Source organism: Thalassophryne amazonica, chromosome 7 (genome assembly GCF_902500255.1).
Source record: "Thalassophryne amazonica chromosome 7, fThaAma1.1, whole genome shotgun sequence".
In the NCBI taxonomy this organism is placed as follows: domain Eukaryota; kingdom Metazoa; phylum Chordata; class Actinopteri; order Batrachoidiformes; family Batrachoididae; genus Thalassophryne; species Thalassophryne amazonica.
Window position 1 is genome coordinate 83,715,014 of NC_047109.1, and position 17,422 is coordinate 83,732,435.

A 17,422-nucleotide genomic window follows, 5' to 3' on the forward strand; every position below is an offset into this window, starting at 1 on the left:
TATTTATACTCAGATATTTGAGGTTGAAACTAGAAAACATAACTAATGAGGATAATTGAAATTATCTTATGCTGAAATTAAGAACTATAATTAAAAGCAATGTTTTATTTAAATTGGAAATTACGAATACAATATCCAAGGGGGGAATTAAACTGCCCATACAAATGAAGGTGCAACCAAGAGTCTGTCCAGCACTGATCTGCTCTGGATTGATCCTCCAGTGTGAGTCTGATAACATTCACAGTTGATGTGGGCTAACAAGGATGCCACTCTCTGCTGAAGTCTTGTTGGCTCACTGTGTTCCCATCCTGCTGGCTGCTACTCCCTGGGTGCCTGTTCAGCAGAATTCTGGTTTCTGGTTATCTGCAGCTCTGCTACTGGACACTCCTGCTTCTTAAAACATCCCACTGCCAACATCAAACGGATGTCAGACTTCATCTGAGCGATCTGATCCTGCAGGGTAAGAGCACAGATCCACATGATTCCACCAACACAGTTCAGTTTACTTGTAAAGCCCCAATCATAGGTTACCTCAGAGCACTATACACAAGTAAGGTCTGGACCTTCCTCGTCTCATGAGCAAGCATGCTGGTGACAGCAATGAGGAACAACTCCCTCATTGTTTTTTGATTACAGGAAGAGACCTCAGGCAGACCAAACTCAGTGTTGTGACATCTGCTTGGGACATTCTTTCACATTATATACTTTTTACCTCTGCCAACGAAGTTGGAAGACGTTATGTTTACGCCCATATTTGTTTGTTTATGAACAGCCTGGTGCCCACAGTTTTTCATATATAGTTATGAATTTTTTACTGAAGATTTATATCCTTATAGGCAAGAATTGATTTCATTTTCAAGGTCAAAGGGCAAAGTCAGGAAAAATCTTGGAAAAATCCCCATCTTCAACATTGAATGAATTTTCAAAAATTCATAACTGTCAAAAAAGATCAAATTTCTTTCATATTTATGTTGGATGGCACCCTTTATCGACTGACAAAGTCTGATCCAGGTTACAGATTTTGTGGCCATTTAAATTTATTGAAAACCCCATTTAATGTATATTTTATATTATATCTTAAACAAATGTGCCCCAATCACTCTCATATTTGAAAGTGTGGTGCAGACTGGCACTCACTATCGTGTGACAAAGATTGATCCGGATCTGATCCAGATTGTGGATTTTGTGGACATTTTAATTTAATACTGAAAAGCCCATTTGATGTACATTTTGTTATGTGTCGGACGCAGCCCGGAGAACCGACCAGCGTTTGAAGGACCCAGTATAAAATAAGCAGAGCACGGTACAAAGGATAACTGAGTTTAATAAACATAACAGTGATGTGATAAATATACAAACAAATAAGTGCGCGGTCTGGCGAGGTGGTAAACGGTGCGCTCCCAGCAGCACTAACGGTCCGGAGCCAGAACCAGTTCGGACCCAAGGACCCCGCCGACACCCCCCAGGTGGCCGCGACAAACCGAGTCTGTGAATGAAGAAATCATCATGTGAGTCCACACTCTACACACAGAGGGACCGCTCAAAGGTGTACAAACAGCAAACACTTCCTGGCTTAATTACTAATCAGCTTCCCACCCTGCAGGCATGGAACACCTTGTTCACAAACTCACTGCAGTGGAAGCTGATTAAAACGACTAACATAACAGCTCAATATAATAAGGTGTGAGGGACACCACATTTACTGACTGTACAAATGTTAGTCACAAAACCCAACGTACCTCAGGAAGTGTGCTGACGAGCGTGAGACCTCACCCTCTCCTCTTTCACAGACCATGCATCAAACCTGGACGTTCTCTGCATCCACTGATGATGAGATGGCTCTCAAGACGACTATCTCACCCGTCTGGTCACAAGGTCGAGTCTCTGGAAAACACACACTGTGCACTCCAGACTTAAATGCCACCATGTTCCAATCCGTGTAGATGCACCACAGCTGTGAGTCCTGACGAGCTGCACGTGATCAGCCTCAGGTGATCAGGGTGAGGTCCTGATAAACTCAGCTACACAGCCACTCAGTCCCAAATGCGCACCACCTGGGAGGAAAACCAAAAGACAGAAACAGAAGACAAACAAAAGCCAGCCAGGCACGCCAGCCACAACACATTTTCCATTATATCTCAATCAAAAGTGCCTCAATCACTCTCACTTGTGACAATGAGGTGCAAACTGGCACTTTCAATGAGTAGACAGTTTGATCTGCATCTAATCTGTATTGTGGATTTAACAGAAATTTCATTTTAACATTGAAAAGCCCTTTTGGTCTATGTTTTGTATTTTGTATGAAAAGCCACTTCTAACAGGACTTTGACCTTGAAAATTTTTTCCAAGGTAAAAATTTGTGGAATTGGTACTTAGTGTTGGCAGAGGTTTGCTCTCTACGAACGCGGTGCTCTAGTTCTGAATTGCGGCCACATTGGCCTACATCATTGGTGCCCTGATGAAGGCGAATATGGCTGCAATACTTAGGCGCAGGTGAAAATAATCTTTTTGCTATGTTTAATTAAAGGCTTCTTAATATTTTTCCTTAACAGAGTGTCGTCTTTTTCTTTTAGGTATATAAACTTTTTTGGGAACTTTAGAGTGAATTGGTAAAGCCACCTATTTCATGATTCTTCTTCAGTGCAGCTCGTAGTTAAATGCGGTTTGCTTTCTTTCTCACCTTGATCTTGTCTAGTTCGTTCTTCAGCTGCAGAAGTTGCTGCATCATGTGTCTCCTGTTTGAGTCCAATTGAGATTCCAGTGCTCGACTCATCTCTTCCACCACACACAGCATCTCTGCTCTACCACGTACAATTAATAACACCAAAATGAATCCAATGCAACATAGAATTATCTCTGTGTTCTGTATCAGGAACAGCTGTATATGCAGTTACAGTACATCCACAAATATTTGGACATTGACAGAGTCTATTTTTGCTGTTTGCCACAGCTTTTGAAGCATGTGAGAACATCGGTGTCATTTGTCACCGCTATTAAGGCTGCGTCTAATGAAGCAACAAGAATGTACTGTACAGTCTCTCTAGTCACAACCACTGAAGCTTGTAACTTCTTCAGTTGGCATGGTGTTTTGGTGGCTTCCTTCACTTGTCGTCTTCATGCTCTTACTTAGCTTTTCCGGGCCATTCTGACTTTGACACGTTATTTACATTATTAAATGATCAATTTAACAGAACTCTAAGAGAAATGTAATACTTAGGCCCTAGCTCTTCTTTAACTGATCTCATAATGAAGAAATAACACCTGGAGGTGAAACAGATCAGCAGTAAATTGTCTACATTTTCTATTCAAGAATTAAAATACTAAACATGGTCAAAGTCCAAATATATATGGACCTGGCTCTAGGAACATACCTAATAGTGTCCATCTTGACAACACTGTCATACTGTGACCTGTCGATGGAGAGGAGGCCACAGGCACTGCGACAGTCACCGCAGCGCAAGTTGCACTTTGACAGATGGGCTTTCAAACGCCACTTCTCCACCTGCACAGAACAGCCTGAAACAAAATGTCTGTGTGTGTGCGTGTGTAAAGTCAAGTCTGGGACTGTGTGCTGGTGTGGTGCTTCATTGTATCGAATCACCACACCAGATTGAGAAAAAGAAAGACCCACACCTCTTTGCCAATAAACAGTATAGTTTCTTTAAAAACTAGCAGTGGTGAATTATACAGGGGTCAAAATTAAAAGATGCTTCAATCATACTGAACAGTATCCACTATGGTGATATTGCAGTTTATTTGCCAGGGAGGGAATTTCAACCAGTTGAGACTGTGGCCTACTTCTGTCGTCGTGTCCATAAAAATCATAGAGGGATATGCTTTCCAAACTTAATACCCATTACTATATTGGATGATGTTGAAATTGAGGATGGCCCAGTGGTTGTTCCAGCAATAGCAAAGATTTCGTGTCTGCTACCTACAACGCGCGTGGAATGTCTCACCTAAACCTAAACCTACTTCTAGGCATCTTATATATGCTACTCTGGAACCACCCCTAAACCCAAACAGTTCAACTGTCAACCCCACAGAGGTCCTTAGACTGGGTCTCATTAACATAAGATCACAGTCCTCAAAATCATTGTTGATCAATGATCTAATTATTGATCATCACTTAGAGTGAGTAAATGAGGCCTGCCCACCAGCATATACATTTAGTCACGTCCCTCGTGATGCGAAGCAAGATGGGGGTGTTGCTCTTATTTATAAATCTAGATTTAGCTTATTAGCTGTTGGGGGTTACAAATATAACTCATTTGAGCATCTGATTCTCCACTCTGCTCAGGATATTACACATTGCCAAGGTCAGAAGAATAAAAATAGTCGTATTACCTTGTCACTGTATATAGGCCTCCTGGCCCATATTCTGAATTCTTATATAAATTTGGTGCGTTCATCTCTAACTTGTCAACTAGTGTAGATAACATTCTGATCATTGGTGACTTTAATATTCATATAAATAAGCCTTCTGATCCCCTCTGCAAATCATTTATGGAAATTGTGGATGCATTAGAATTTCGGCAATGCATTCGGGATTCGACGCACATTAGTGGAAATACCCTGGATCTGGTTCTCACACGTGGTATTGCTGTCATGAATATTGACATCATGCCTCTTACATCAGTGGTGTTTGATCACTCACTTATTAAGTTTACAGTTTCGCTGCCGTGTTTAGTGGAACAACAACCTTATATATCATTACGGTGATGCATCAACTCCTCAACTAAGACTGAACTCGAAGCTAGACTGCTTGATGTCTTAGCTTCACATTTGACAAATACCCAGTCAGTAGACAGACTTGTGGATAGTTTAAACTCAGTGCTCAAAACTACACTCGACATGATTGCACCACCTGTGTGAAAATCGCGCTCCCCCAAATCACAGTCACCTTGGTTCAATGATTATCTGCGTGACCTCAAGCATAAAGCAAGAGGTCTAGAACGGAAATGGCGTCGTTCAAAATTAGAAGTATTTCACCTTGCGTGGCGTGATGCTATCTTGACTATAAGCATGCATTATTGGCTACAAAGCGGACCTACTACTCTGATTTGATCAACAAAAACAAGCATAACTCAAAGATCTTGTTCGACACGGTGGCAACACTTTTTCATGGACAACCACCTGTAGTTTGCGCTCCTTTTACAGCACAAGATTTCCTGGATTACTTTGGGAAGAAAATAGAAGACATCAGGTTAAACATATCCCGGCATGCCTTAACCCAGCCACTACACCCTGCTATTGAGGTGCGCGCCACTACTGAAATATTACCTAGATTTACAGAATTTGATAGTATCTCACTAGGCATACTGACAAAACTTGTAATGTCAACAAAAAGCACAACCTGTTTATTTGATCCTATACCAACAAAACTGTTTAAGGACCTGTGGCCCACTCTTGGGCCGACTGTGCTGGAAATTATTAATCTTTCTTTAACTTCTGGATCTATTTCTAAATGTTTCAAATCTGCAGTGATTAAACCATTACTTAAGAAACCTAATCTTGACCCCAGTGTATTGAAAAACTATCGGCCGATATCAAATCTATCATTTTTCTCTAAAATTCTGGAAAAATGGTGTCATGGCAGCTCGTACGTAGACTATCTTACTGAGAATAATCTCTTTGAGCCACTGCAGTCTGCTTTTAGAAAATATCATTCCACAGAGACGGCTCTCACTAAAGTGGTGAATGATCTTCTGCTTACAATGGATTCAGACACCACTACGGTTCTGTTGCTGTTAGATCGCAGTACTGCATTTGATACAGTGGATCATCATATTCTACTTGATAGGCTGGAAAATCACTTTGGGATTACTGGGAGTCCCCTTGCATGGCTGACGTCATACTTGACCAGTCATTCACACTGTGTTTTGTACAGTAACACTACCTCTAACCTTAGTGACATGAAATTTGGGGATCCACAGGGGTCTGTCTTAGGCCCCCTGCTTTTCTCCCTTTATATAGCACCCTTTGGGCACATATTGCGGCGTTTTGGGATTACCTTTCACTGCTATGCAGATGATACTGTTATACATGCCGATAACTGCTGGTAATCTCGTTCACATAAAATCCTTAGAAGATTGCCTTGCAGCAGTGAGAAGTTGGATGTCTAGAAACTTCCTACTTTTAAACTCTGATAAGACTGAAATGATGGTTCTTGGTCCAGTGAGACATCGGCATCAATTTGACCAGTTAATGCTCAGCCTCAGCTCATGTGTCATACATCACACTGACAAAGTGAGGAACCTTGGGGTAATTTTTGATCCTTCATTGTCCTTTGGCCTCCACATTAGAAACATTACTAGGACTGCTTTCTTCCACCTGTGAAATATAGCGAAGATTCATCCCATCCTTTCTATGGCTGATGCTGAGACCCTGATCCATGCATTTATCTCTTCTAGATTGGACTACTGCAATGTTCCACTTTCTGGTTTACCGCAGTCTAGCATTAGGGGTCTCCAGTTGGTTCAAAATGCTGCAGCCAGACTTTTGACACAAAGCAGAAAGTACAACCACATTACACCCATTTTGGCATCCCTTCACTGGCTTCCTGTCCCAGTGAGATCAGATTTTAAGGTTCTGCTACTAACCTATAAAATTATTCATGGACTGGCACCTCCCTACCTAGCTGACCTAATTAAACCTTACGTACCGGCCCGGGCTTTACGTTCTCAGGGTGCAGGACTGCGTTGTGTCCCTAAGGTGAATAAGAAGTCTGTGGGTCACAGAGCTTTCTCTTATCGGTCCCTTGTTCTGTGGAATGATCTCCCTGTGTCAATAAAACAGTCAGATTCTGTGTAGATTTTCAAATCCAGACTTAAGATGCACTTATTTTCCCTTTCATATGGCTAGCATACTGGTACAGTTTTGTTTTACTCTTTTAATTCATTTATTAGTAATTGGAGCGGGCTGCGGCCTCAACTTTACCTAAATTCTGGGTCTTTTAGTGAAGTTTAGGGCTAGTGGCTGGCGATCACCTTAGTATTTCTCTGTTTTTCTTGTTGTTCAATTCAGTATTTTTGTCTTTCTAATGCCTGATTCAGTTTTTTTCTCCGTTTAAGGTGCAGCTCCATCCAGAGATGGGAGTTGTATTCGTGTTGGCGATCCTCCTGTCCTGTGCGCCAATAGCATTTCTTGTATATTCGTCCGTGAATTGTTCTGTAACTTATGTTTGTAGCATGGCCCAAGCAGAGGGTCACCCCTTTGAGTCTGGTCTGCTTGAGGTTTCTTCCTCAGAGGGAGTTTTTCCTTACCACTGTTGCTCTGGGGGTTGGTACGGTTAGACCTTACCTGTGTGAAGCGCTTTGAGGCAACTCTGTTGTGATTTGGCGCTATATAAATGAAAATAAATTGAAAAAATTTAAATTGTATAACATATTATTTGTCTGATCATAAAGATTCCAAAGAGATATAGTTTGGACTATCTGTGACTGATTGTTATGGATTTATGGTTTTTCCAAAACAGCAAAAAGGATGACAAAGGTCAATATCAGTTTGTACAGGGGTTAAAAGTTAAAGTTGCTCCAATTTTGGTAAAAAGTGATGCAAATTATTGGTTGAATTAATGGGTTATCATGTTAGTTATCATGTTACAGGGTAACATATATGTTATAGAATCCAATGGACGTCAACGTTGTTTGACCTTTACCTTGTAGACCAAACATATAACACAGACTAAACTATTCTATTTATTAATCCTATTAGCTCAACCAATAATGTGCACCACTTTTTACCAAAATTGGAGCAACTTTAACTTATGACCCCTGTACAAACTGAAATTGACCTTTGTCACCATTCTCACTGTTTTTACCTCATAACATTTAGTCATACATGGTACAAACTATACTTTTTTGGAATCTCTGTGATCACACAAAGTGGTATAGTTTTCAATATGATTGGAGCATCTTTTAATTTTGACCCCTGTGCAATTCTTCATTGACCCCTGTAGGTCATTAGAGGTCAGCTCCAAGATGCCTCCACATCTGAAAATAAGCATGAGTTAATTTAGAAAATGTGTGCCAAATTTCATGTTTTAGTCACAAAAATGCACAATAATTTTTCTGATCTGCTTGCACATCAAGTACATTCTTTTTAATTTTAACATGCAAAGATGTCTTTAAAGCATGTTGTCAAAAGTGAACCTTCAGCCCCGGCTGCGGGCCTGCTTACATGCTGGGACTAACATGTATTCTCTCCCTGCTGATAAGTCATACTCATATGGCGAGAACAAGGCTGCATGTGTACATTCACGTACACACAGAATACAGGCTTGGTGTGCTTATTAAAGAATAATGGAAAGACGACCCCCAGATCTTCTGTGAGACATCTGTGTGAGCTTTCAGTCCTGCAAGGCCAATCCTGTGCAGGTGATGGTTTATAAGGTAGCTATAGCAACGTGAGAGCCACCTGTTGCACACGAGTGTCACATTATTTTAATATCACTCATTCACATGCACAGCCGTATCACTGTAAGTAGAGTCAAACAAATGGAACACATCTCTGTGTGGGCTGTGTACCTGGGTTACTGCAGGATATGATGCCAAACTCACACTCATCCTCGTGTTTCTCCAGGATTTCCAAGGAACAGATCACCTTACAACCTTGTGCTGCGTTCACACAACGGATCTGCAGACGGTTCAAGTCATTACGCATGTACCTGCCACAAAATGCACAAAGGGCAGACACTCGTACCACAGAGCAGGAGCCAAGCGTGGAGTCAAAAACAAAAAAGGGGGAGCACAGACCTGCAGAGGGGCTTCAGGCTGCTCACTTCCAATGGCTGTCTGTCCTCGGGACAGTAGTGATGCTGGATCACCCAGCTGCTGATGCAGATGCTGCAGTATGCGTGCTCACAGGGTGCCTGGAGGGGGCGCTCCAATACGCCTCGACACACTGAGCAAAGCAGGCCATCGTTCACGTAACACACAAACCTCTCCAGATCATAGCCCATGTCCTATGAACACATAAACGCAACATTTATGACATCACAGAGCAAGCGTGAGAGACATAAGCTACCCAGTGCAACACTCATACAAGCTCACAGCACGTCATCTATTGTAAAAACTGTCTGTGGTTAGTATAAACAGTCAAGGCAAAAAACTGATCATTATGTAGTTTTATTACACAGTCACACACACTGAGCACATCTTTGTTTCAAAGGCCCATATCACAGTTTGAGGCTTTTTATTAATTAACTGTAGAGCTTATTGCTAATGTTAAAATGTGGGGTGGGGGGTAGTGTGTAGCCTGGGGACCCTTACTGGATAAATCCTGATAAGAGATTGAACCCTTGATCTGTTCTACAAAATACTGTAATTCTACCACTACATGATCCAGCTGCTCTAATGGTAACAGGAGCATTAGGATCTGTAGCCCGCAAACTGGAAGAGGGGCTCCAGCACATTCCAGGCGCAACATCAGAGATCTCTGTCCTATAGGACTATAAGTCCTAGCAAGAGCTAAGATACTGCACAGAACCCTCAAATTACCAGGCCTCTGGTAGAGTACCTGAGCTATCTATTTGTAGATTTTATATATATATATATACACTCAACAAAAATATAAACGCAACACTTTTGGTTTTGCTCCCATTTTGTATGAGATGAACTCAAAGATCTAAAACTTTTTCCACATACACAATATCACCATTTCCCTCAAATATTGTTCACAAACCAGTCTAAATCTGTGATAGTGAGCACTTCTCCTTTGCTGAGATAATCCATCCCACCTCACAGGTGTGCCATACCAAGATGCTGATTAGACACCATGATTAGTGCACAGGTGTGCCTTAGACTGTCCACAATAAAAGGCCACTCTGAAAGGTGCAGTTTTATCACACAGCACAATGCCACAGATGTCGCAAAATTTGAGGGAGCGTGCAATTGGCATGCTGACAGCAGGAATGTCAACCAGAGCTGTTGCCCATATTGGCCTCTCTTCATTGGCTTCCTGTTAATTCTAGAATAGAATTTAAAATTCTTCTTCTTACTTATAAGGTTTTGAATAATCAGGTCCCATCTTATCTTAGGGACCTCATAGTACCATATCACCCCAATAGAGCGCTTCGCTCTCAGACTGCAGGCTTACTTGTAGTTCCTAGGGTTTGTAAGAGTAGAATGGGAGGCAGAGCCTTCAGCTTTCAGGCTCCTCTCCTGTGGAACCAGCTCCCAATTCGGATCAGGGAGACAGACACCCTCTCTACTTTTAAGATTAGGCTTAAAACTTTCCTTTTTGCTAAAGCTTATAGTTAGGGCTGGATCGGGTGACCCTGAACCATCCCTTAGTTATGCTGCTATAGACTTAGACTGCTGGGGGGTTCCCATGATGCACTGAGTGTTTCTTTCTCTTTTTGCTCTGTATGCACCACTCTGCATTTAATCATTAGTGATTGATCTCTGCTCCCCTCCACAGCATGTCTTTTTCCTGGTTCTCTCCCTCAGCCCCAACCAGTCCCAGCAGAAGACTGCCCCTCCCTGAGCCTGGTTCTGCTGGAGGTTTCTTCCTGTTAAAAGGGAGTTTTTCCTTCCCACTGTCGCCAAGTGCTTGCTCACAGGGGGTCGTTTTGACCATTGGGGTTTTTACGTAATTATTGTATGGCCTTGCCTTACAATATAAAGCGCCTTGGGGCAACTGTTTGTTGTGATTTGGCGCTATATAAATAAAATTGATTGATTGAAATTGATTGATTGATTGCTCGTGTATTGAATGTTCATTTCTCTACCATAAGCCATCTCCAAAGGCGTTTCAGAGAATTTGGCAGTACATCCAACCAGCCTCACAACCGCAGACCACGTGTAACCACACCAGCCCAGGACCTCCACATCCAGGATGTTCACCTCCAAGATCGTCTGAGACCAGCCACTCGGACAGCTGCTGAAACAATTGGTTTGCATAACCAAAGAATTTCTGCACAAACTGTCAGAAACCGTCTCAGGGAAGCTCATCTGCATGCTTGTCGTCCTCATCGGGGTCTCGACCTGACTCCAGTTCGTCGTCGTAACCGACCTGAGTGGGCAAATGCTCACATTCGCTGGCGTTTGGCACGTTGGAGAGGTGTTCTCTTCATGGATGAATCCCGGTTCACACTGTTCAGGGCAGATGGCAGACAGCGTGTGTGGCGTCGTGTGAGTGAGCGGTTTTCTGATGTCAATGTTGTGGATTGAGTGGCCCATGGTGGCGGTGGGGTTATGGTATGGGCAGGCGTCTGTTATGGACGAAGAACACAGGTGCATTTTATTGATGGCATTTTGAATGCACAGAGATACCGTGACGAGATCCTGAGGCCCATTGTTGTGCCATACATCCAAGAACATCACCTCATGTTGCAGCAGGATAATGCACGGCCCCATGTTGCAAGGATCTGTACACAATTCTTGGAAGCTGAAAATGTCCCAGTTCTTGCATGGCCGGCATACTCACCGGACATGTCACCCTTGAGCATGTTTGGGATGCTCTGGACCGGCGTATACGACAGTGTGTACCAGTTCCTGCCAATATCCAGCAACTTCGCACAGCCATTGAAGAGGAGTGGACCAACATTCCACAGGCCACAATTGACAACCTGATCAACTCTATGCGAAGGAGATGTGTTGCACTGCACGAGGCAAATGGTGGTCAAACCAGATACTGACTGGTATCCCCCCCAGATAAAACAAAACTGCACCTTTCAGAGTGGCCTTTTATTGTGGACAGTCTAAGGCACACCTGTGCACTAATCATGGTGTCTAATCAGCATCTTGGTATGGCACACCTGTGAGGTGGGATGGATTATCTCAGCAAAGGAGAAGTGCTCACTATCACAGATTTAGACTGGTTTGTGAACAATATTTGAGGGAAATGGTGATATTGTGTATGTGGAAAAAGTTTTAGATCTTTGAGTTCATCTCATACAAAATTCGCCAAGTCGTTTCCGTGACGACTCGGCGAATTTGCGCGCACGTCTTTCATTACAAAATGTCCTTAAACAGTGGACTGTCCGCATAAAGTCCTCATGCCGGCCTCTTCTGAATCTTCTCTGTTCTCTCACGACGTCCTGGGTGAATTAAGCCTTAAATTAGAATGTTTTCAGGTCGAAACAGGCCGACGACAGCGCCTGGAAGCGCTGCGTGACGTCCCGCTCCGTGGGAAGTCCTTACAGCGACAGAAACACCCCATAATCTCTCATCAGCCGTTAAACTTTTCACCGAAAACAAGCTAAATTTCTCGAATAGTGTCCACTCGGATATTCCTCACAGGTCCAGAAAAAATTTTGATAAAGCAACGCGCGCCGTCTTGAGCAGCGTGTGAAACAAAGGAATTCAGCCGAGAGGGCTGGACCACATCTCACTCAAGGCCTGCCCACAGGGAAATGACGTCACCGACGCGTGAAAAAAACTCACGCATGTGCACGAGGGTTCAAGCATGATTGGTGTAATCGCACGTCATTCAAATCCATATAGTTAAAAAAAAAAATAAAAGTGTCAGTTTCTTATCTAATAGACCTCGTGTATATGAGGGCTGTCAATAAAGTAACGGTCCTTTTTATTTTTTTCAAAAACTATATGGATTTCATTCATATGTTTTTACGTCAGACATGCTTGAACCCTCATGCGCATGCGTGAGTTTTTCCACGCCTGTCGGTGACGTCATTCGCCTGTGAGCACTCCTTGTGGGAGGAGTCGTCCAGCCCCTCGTCGGAATTCCTTTGTCTGAGAAGTTGCTGAGAGACTGGCGCTTTGTTTGATCAAAATTTTTTCTAAACCTGTGAGACACATCGAAGTGGACACGGTTCGAAAAATTAAGATGGTTTTCAGTGAAAATTTTAACGGTTGATGAGAGATTTTGAGGTGATTCTGTCGCTTTAAGGACTTTTCACGGTGCGAGACGTCGCGCAGCGCTCCCAGGCGGCGTCATCAGCCTGTTCAAGCTGAAAACCTCCACATTTCAGGCTCTATTGATCCAGGACGTCGTGAGAGAACAGAGAAGTTTCAGAAGAAGTTGGTTTCAGCATTTTATCCGGATATTCCACTGTTAAAGGAGATTTTTTTAATGAAAGACGTGCGGACGGGTCCGCGCGTCGGGATGCAGCCGCCGCGACGCTCCGCCACAGGAAAAACACCTCTGTTGAAAGCCTTAAGGACAAGTTGGAACATGTCCTGCCTGTTAAACAATTTCTCATATACTCACTCCACTGAAAGCCATCAAAAGCCGCCTGGATTTTACAAATGGTTATCAACACGGAGGTGTTTTTCCTATATATATATATATAGGAATATATATATATATATATATATATATATATATATATATATATATTTTATAATTTTCCCTCTCCACATCTGGGAGGGCAGCGCCTGAGCGCCCCCCTATGGGCCAGCCACCACCGCCCCATGAAAAAATACAAACAGAATAAAATAAAAAAGAAAAGGAATAAAAACAACACAGCACAAAACCCCACAATGCTGGCACCCGAGGTCTGGGCGCAAAGCAAGCGTGGGGGGGAGAGGGGGCGTGGTACGGCAAGCGCTGTGGTCCGCTCTTTTGAAGACCTGTCATGTCACAGTGCTGGGTGTTGCAGTGGCATCATATTAAGGATATAAAGACTGCTCTTAACCCACCTGTGGCATTGAGCAGAGACACTCAACAGGGGAAGATGATATTATTAGTTTTACGGCGCAGGCAGGATTACTCTGCCCAACACCTTCCAGATGAGCTGCAATCATGAGCCAGGCGGTCGCGGTGACACCACAGAGGGTTTTCCAAGAAACGGTAAAGAGAGGCAGCACCAAGGAGGTGTACTCGTTGCTGCAGAACATGACAAACTGCGAATTAAACATCAACTCCTTCGGCCCACAAAGACACACAACGTTCCACCAGTCCGTCATTGACGGGAACCTGGAGCTGGTAAAACTAATGGTGGCATTTGGCGTAGAAGGGTGGAGAACAGTCATTTATAGCTACACAGTTGTGCCAGATTTGAGGAATAAAATAAACAACTTTGCAAGCATCACCACCAACCACTGCAAAGCAACCAAACACAGCGCTCTTTGCACTCTCAAATCATAAATGCAACGCTGCTTTTACTCAGCACTTCTCTGAAAATTTCAAATAAAATAAATAAAAGTAATCAGCCACCCTGGCTAGTGTTGTCGGTACTGAACTTTTCCCTTAAGTGTGTGTTAACATGTGCTCCACTCCAGCAGGAGGCGATCTGTGTGCGTGTGTGTGCGTCAGCGTGTGTGCATTTGGAGTCCAGAGCACAGATGGCCCCATTTTCACCTTCCACGGTCTCCTCTTCCTCAGTGGAGGAGCAGATTCAACCTGTCATCTTTTATTTTCTTGTCTTTCAAACTTGTTTTATGTCACAGTCAAACACGGCACGTGATGCTCAGCGTCACAGTGACAGCCCGGTCACCCGACAATGAGATGCACTGACTTGCTGACGCATCACCTGTGATCACGGTATAATGTCCAGAATGAGTACATCCATTATCTGTCCATCTCATGTGTCAGAGGATGTACCTGTATTATCATGTTCCCATAGCTGTTAGACCCCGTCCAGATGGCGGCAGCGCTCGTCAATGTGTCACGGAGACCTACTGACACATGGTGTATTCGGTGTGATTGCCCAACGTTCACATCTAGTGCACATGATGATTGTGTGTCTAAGACTTTGCACATTACAATATTTCCTTTGTGCATCCCAAACAGGATGCGCGCGGGGAGGTGTCCGGCTCATCGGGGCACAATTGCGACACGATCAGACTGCTCTGAATGCTGGTGGGTTGCCATTTCAGATGCCACTTCATATGCCAGTTCGAATGCCATTTGAGCTAGCAGTCACATAGCAGTACGACCGCTGTAGGAATATTCCCCAGTTTGAATGCAGCACGACAGTAGTGTGCCTGTTCTCTACATTCGTGCTGGCCGTGCCAATATAGTGTATTTCCCTAAGTGCCACATGTATGCTGTCCAAGGAATTCGAATTCAATTCGATTTTCTTAGTACATAAAATACTGGATATTGTGTGCATCATATTACAGTCTATTATCTTCCTGACTACCAGGACACACACACGCACACACACACACACACACACACACACACACACACACACACACACACACACACACACACACACACACACACACACACACACACACACATACACAGTGAGGAAAATAAGTATTTGAACACCCTGCGATTTTGCAAGTTCTCCCACTTAGAAATCATGGAGGGGTCTGAAATTTTCATCTTAGGTGCATGTCCACTGTGAGAGACATAATCCAAAAAAAAATAAAATCTGGAAATCTCAATGTATGATTTTTTTTAAATAATTTATTTGCATGTTACTGCTGCAAATAAGTGTTTCAAGGTTCCCCTGCTTAAATCAGCACACGTCCAGGCCCGTCTTAAGTTTGCCCATGACCATTTGGATGATCTAGAGGAGTCATGGGAGAAAGTTATGTGGTCAGATGAGACCAAAATAGAACTTTTTGGTCTTAATTCCACTCGCCGTGTTTGGAGGAAGAAGAATGCTGAGTACCATCCCAAAAACACCGTCCCTACTGTGAAGCATGGGGGTGGAAGCATCGTGCTTTGGGGGTGTTTTTCTGCACATGGGACAGGACGACTGCACTGTATTAAGGAGAGGATGACTGGGGCCATATATTGCGAGATTTTGGGGAACAACCTCCTTCCCTCAGTTAGAGCATTGAAGATGGGTCACGGATGGGTCTTCCAACATGACAATGACCTGAAGCACACAGCCAGGATAACCAAGGAGTGGCTCCGTAAGAAGCATATCAAGGTTCTGGAGTGGCCTAGCCAGTCTCCAGACCTAAACCCAATAGAAAATCTTTGGAGGGAGCTGAAACTCCGTGTTTCTCAGCGAAAGCCCAGTAACCTGGCAGATCAAGAGATGATCTGTGTGGAGGAATGGGCCAAAATCCCTGCTGCAGTGTGTGCAAACCTGGTGAGAAACTACAGGAAAAGTTTGACTACTGTACCAAATATTAATATTGATTTTCACAGGTGTTCAAATACTTATTTGCAGCAGTAACATACAAATAAATTATTAAAAAATCATACATTGTGATTTCCAGAATTTTTTTTTTTAGATTATGTCTGTCACAGTGGACATGCACCTAAGATGAAAATTTCAGACCCCTCCATGATTTCTAAGTGGGAGAACTTGCAAAATCGCAGGGTGTTCAAATACTTATTTTCCTCACTGTATATATATATATATATATATATATATATATATATATATATATATATATATTTGTGTGTGTGTGTGTGTGTCCTGGTAGTCAGAAGGATATAAGATTAATGCTACCTACTGTAAAAAGCAAAGCCTAAAAATATTAAGTTTAAAAATACTGGATATAATTTTTTCAGGAGTATTTGTAGCAGTTGTGCATGATTGCTCAAATTAGGCTATTAAAAAAACACTTAAAAATTGCTAAGTGCTTTCAAATTTTAAATTTGGCATTACATACCAAGTGAAAAAATAAATATTCTTTTTTTTTGTCTTTTACAACTGAGAACACGCTCATTACCTTCACTGTGGTGCCTGGTGCATGGCAAAAACAAAGCTTGCACAAACATGCCACAGATTATAAACTCATTCATATTCCTACCTGATGCAATAACTTTCCCTTTTCTGTGAAACTGTTCTTTCTTCTTCTGCTGTCTTCAGTTCCTTCCCCAACAGGTGAGTGCTGGCTGAGTGGTTTGCTTCACTTTGGTCTTTCCTTCTTGCATCATAAAGGTAAGAGTTTCCACAAAGCCTTTGAGACTGCATCTCTATAGAGAGGTATCCTTGGCAACATGAGATCAGCACACAGGGAGGCAGCTGTCAGACAGAAGAAACCTAAAGTGTTACTGTATACGTTTTACTCACCGCCATTCCAATGAGGATGTCATGAAGAAGCCATCAGCTATTTGTGTCTCTTAATAACTCTTGTTCTCACATCTTTCTCTCTTTTTGAATATGCTGCTATATGCAAATGGATCACAGATCTCCTTTTCTGACACTCCAAAACAACATGTTTTCTGATACCACAAAAAATATGTTAAAATTATCAGCAAATTATGTGTCTGTTCATTGACACACACAGGCAATATACAACATAAAATACATTTTTTATAATTTAAAACCAGTTTTATTAAAAAGACCAACAGCAACTTGAATTCAGCATAAAAAAAGAGGTGCACCGCGGCTGACAGTGTGTAACATTCACAACTTTACACACGTTTATTGACAAATACTGAACACAAGGAGACAATTGGGGCCTGTTAAGAAGCTCTACAGCTCCAGTTTCACCATCAAGGAAAAAAACTACAATAATAATTACAAAAACATATTGGAATGTGCAGATGCCCAAATGTGGCCGCGGTGGTTTTCATTCGGAACAATTACACAAAT

At 42.6% G+C, this 17,422-nt stretch overlaps 1 protein-coding gene across 1 annotated transcript; it reads right to left on the reverse strand.

Moving 5' to 3' along the window:
- Window positions 1-163: 163 nt before the first annotated feature.
- On the reverse strand, window positions 164-17,047 carry rnf41l (ring finger protein 41, like). The gene is made up of 6 exons (XM_034174872.1): window positions 16,635-17,047; window positions 8,757-8,965; window positions 8,529-8,668; window positions 3,372-3,516; window positions 2,681-2,801; window positions 164-453 (listed from the first exon to the last, which is right to left on the reverse strand). The coding sequence occupies exons 2-6, from the start codon at window positions 8,960-8,962 to the stop codon at window positions 319-321; spliced, it is 747 nt and encodes a 248-aa protein (XP_034030763.1). The 5' UTR covers window positions 8,963-8,965; window positions 16,635-17,047; the 3' UTR covers window positions 164-318.
- Between the last annotated feature and the right edge of the window lie 375 nt (window positions 17,048-17,422).

Excerpts from the sequence above, each read along its gene's own strand:
- rnf41l (XM_034174872.1), bottom strand. The coding sequence starts at position 8,962 with ATGGGCTATGATCTGGAGAGGTTTGTGTGTTACGTGAACGATGGCCTG. Across the intron at positions 8,669-8,756 it reads AGCCTGAAGCCCCTCTGCAG|GTACATGCGTAATGACTTGA; the intron begins GTCTGTGCTCCC and ends ATTTTGTGGCAG. Across the intron at positions 3,517-8,528 it reads CATATCCTGCAGTAACCCAG|GCTGTTCTGTGCAGGTGGAG; the intron begins GTACACAGCCCA and ends ATTTTGTTTCAG.